We start from the raw sequence: 1,265 nt of genomic DNA, 5'->3' as shown, positions 1-1,265 counted from the left end.
GCTGTAGCAAAGAACCGGAAACAATCTAAATATCTAACAATAGAGTATCAATATTTTAAAATTGGCTGTGTAATTCAGTAAAATAGAATGAACCATAAAAGTAAAAGGTTATTCAAACTGAACAAAAATAGTATTATAGCTGTATATATGTTGAAAACTTTTGTGCTTAAAAAAATATATTCTGGGGGCTCCCTGGTGGCACAATGGGCTTAAAACACAGCACTATGAAGCTATCCAGTCACTGCAGCACCAAATTGATCCGTGGCCAGGGGGATGACCCACATGGCATGGCAGATCTGACCTGTCCTGCTTGCTGCACTCCTCAACAGTATATTTCAGTTGATCTGCTTGTTCTGCTCCCCACTCTTGTCTCTGGTGAATCCTCTCACCCTCTCCCCCATACCCCAGTTCTTATATGCAAAAATAAATCCTAAAAAAATATATGTATTAGATATAATACATATTATATAATACTGAGGTAATATATATAATTTATATATATTCTGTGTGAATTTACATAAAATAACTAATAGTGGTTATGGACAGTGAGGTGATCAGGTTTGTCGGAGGGAGACTTTTCACTGTATACCCTTATTTATTTTAAATAGGAATGTGTTATAGTTAATAAATTACATAATTCATACTAGTATATTTAATCTTCACTAGACTTTAGTTCTTTGACACAAATTCTAATTTTAGGAAAAACAATCAGGAACACAGACAGTCCTGTTAAGAGTATTCACCTTTGATGAAACTAACCACTATGGTAGAGTAAGAAAAAAAATGAAAATTTTGAACGTGTATTATAAAAATACCTATTATCTTTCATTGTCCATGTACTGCTTTCATGATCAATAGATGAATAGAGATTTCCTTCCAAAAGCCTCTGGCCCTTCACCACAATATTGATACGATCAGGCAAAAACTGTACTTGAACATCCTCCTTGTTACTGTCTTGTGGAAGTCGTATGGTTACTGTCAAATCATCTTCAGTCTGTTGCCAATAATACAAAGGTTCTATTGGGAGAAGAAACTCATTATGTAATGGGATATACAAAATTAGACTCTAGGACATACAAAAAGAACATCTATCTAAATTCTTAGTTATCTTACCACACATAGACTGCTTTGGGGAATTTTTAACTCATAAGAGTTAAAGCAATTTCATTGAACATGTTCCAATTCCACACTAATCTAGTGTTCAGGGGGATAAAAACTCTTAAAATACCAGTGACAGCAGTCATTTACCCCCATTCCTTCTTCCC

General features: G+C 34.3%; 1 protein-coding gene across 1 annotated transcript in view; it reads right to left on the bottom strand.

Moving 5' to 3' along the window:
- NUDCD1 (NudC domain containing 1) overlaps window positions 1–1,265 on the bottom strand; it is a 39,423-nt gene that overhangs the window by 10,053 nt on the left and 28,105 nt on the right. The window contains exon 6 of the mRNA XM_004680001.2: window positions 816–1,017. Within this exon, the coding sequence (XP_004680058.1) occupies window positions 816–1,017 (202 nt within the window). The remainder of the gene's footprint in view (window positions 1–815; window positions 1,018–1,265) is intronic.

Source organism: Condylura cristata, unplaced genomic scaffold (assembly GCF_000260355.1).
Source record: "Condylura cristata isolate star-nosed mole 26May11 unplaced genomic scaffold, ConCri1.0 scaffold00009, whole genome shotgun sequence".
Lineage (NCBI taxonomy): Eukaryota > Metazoa > Chordata > Mammalia > Eulipotyphla > Talpidae > Condylura > Condylura cristata.
Note: the sequence above shows the minus strand (reverse complement) of the source record. Positions and strands in the feature narration are given on the sequence as shown.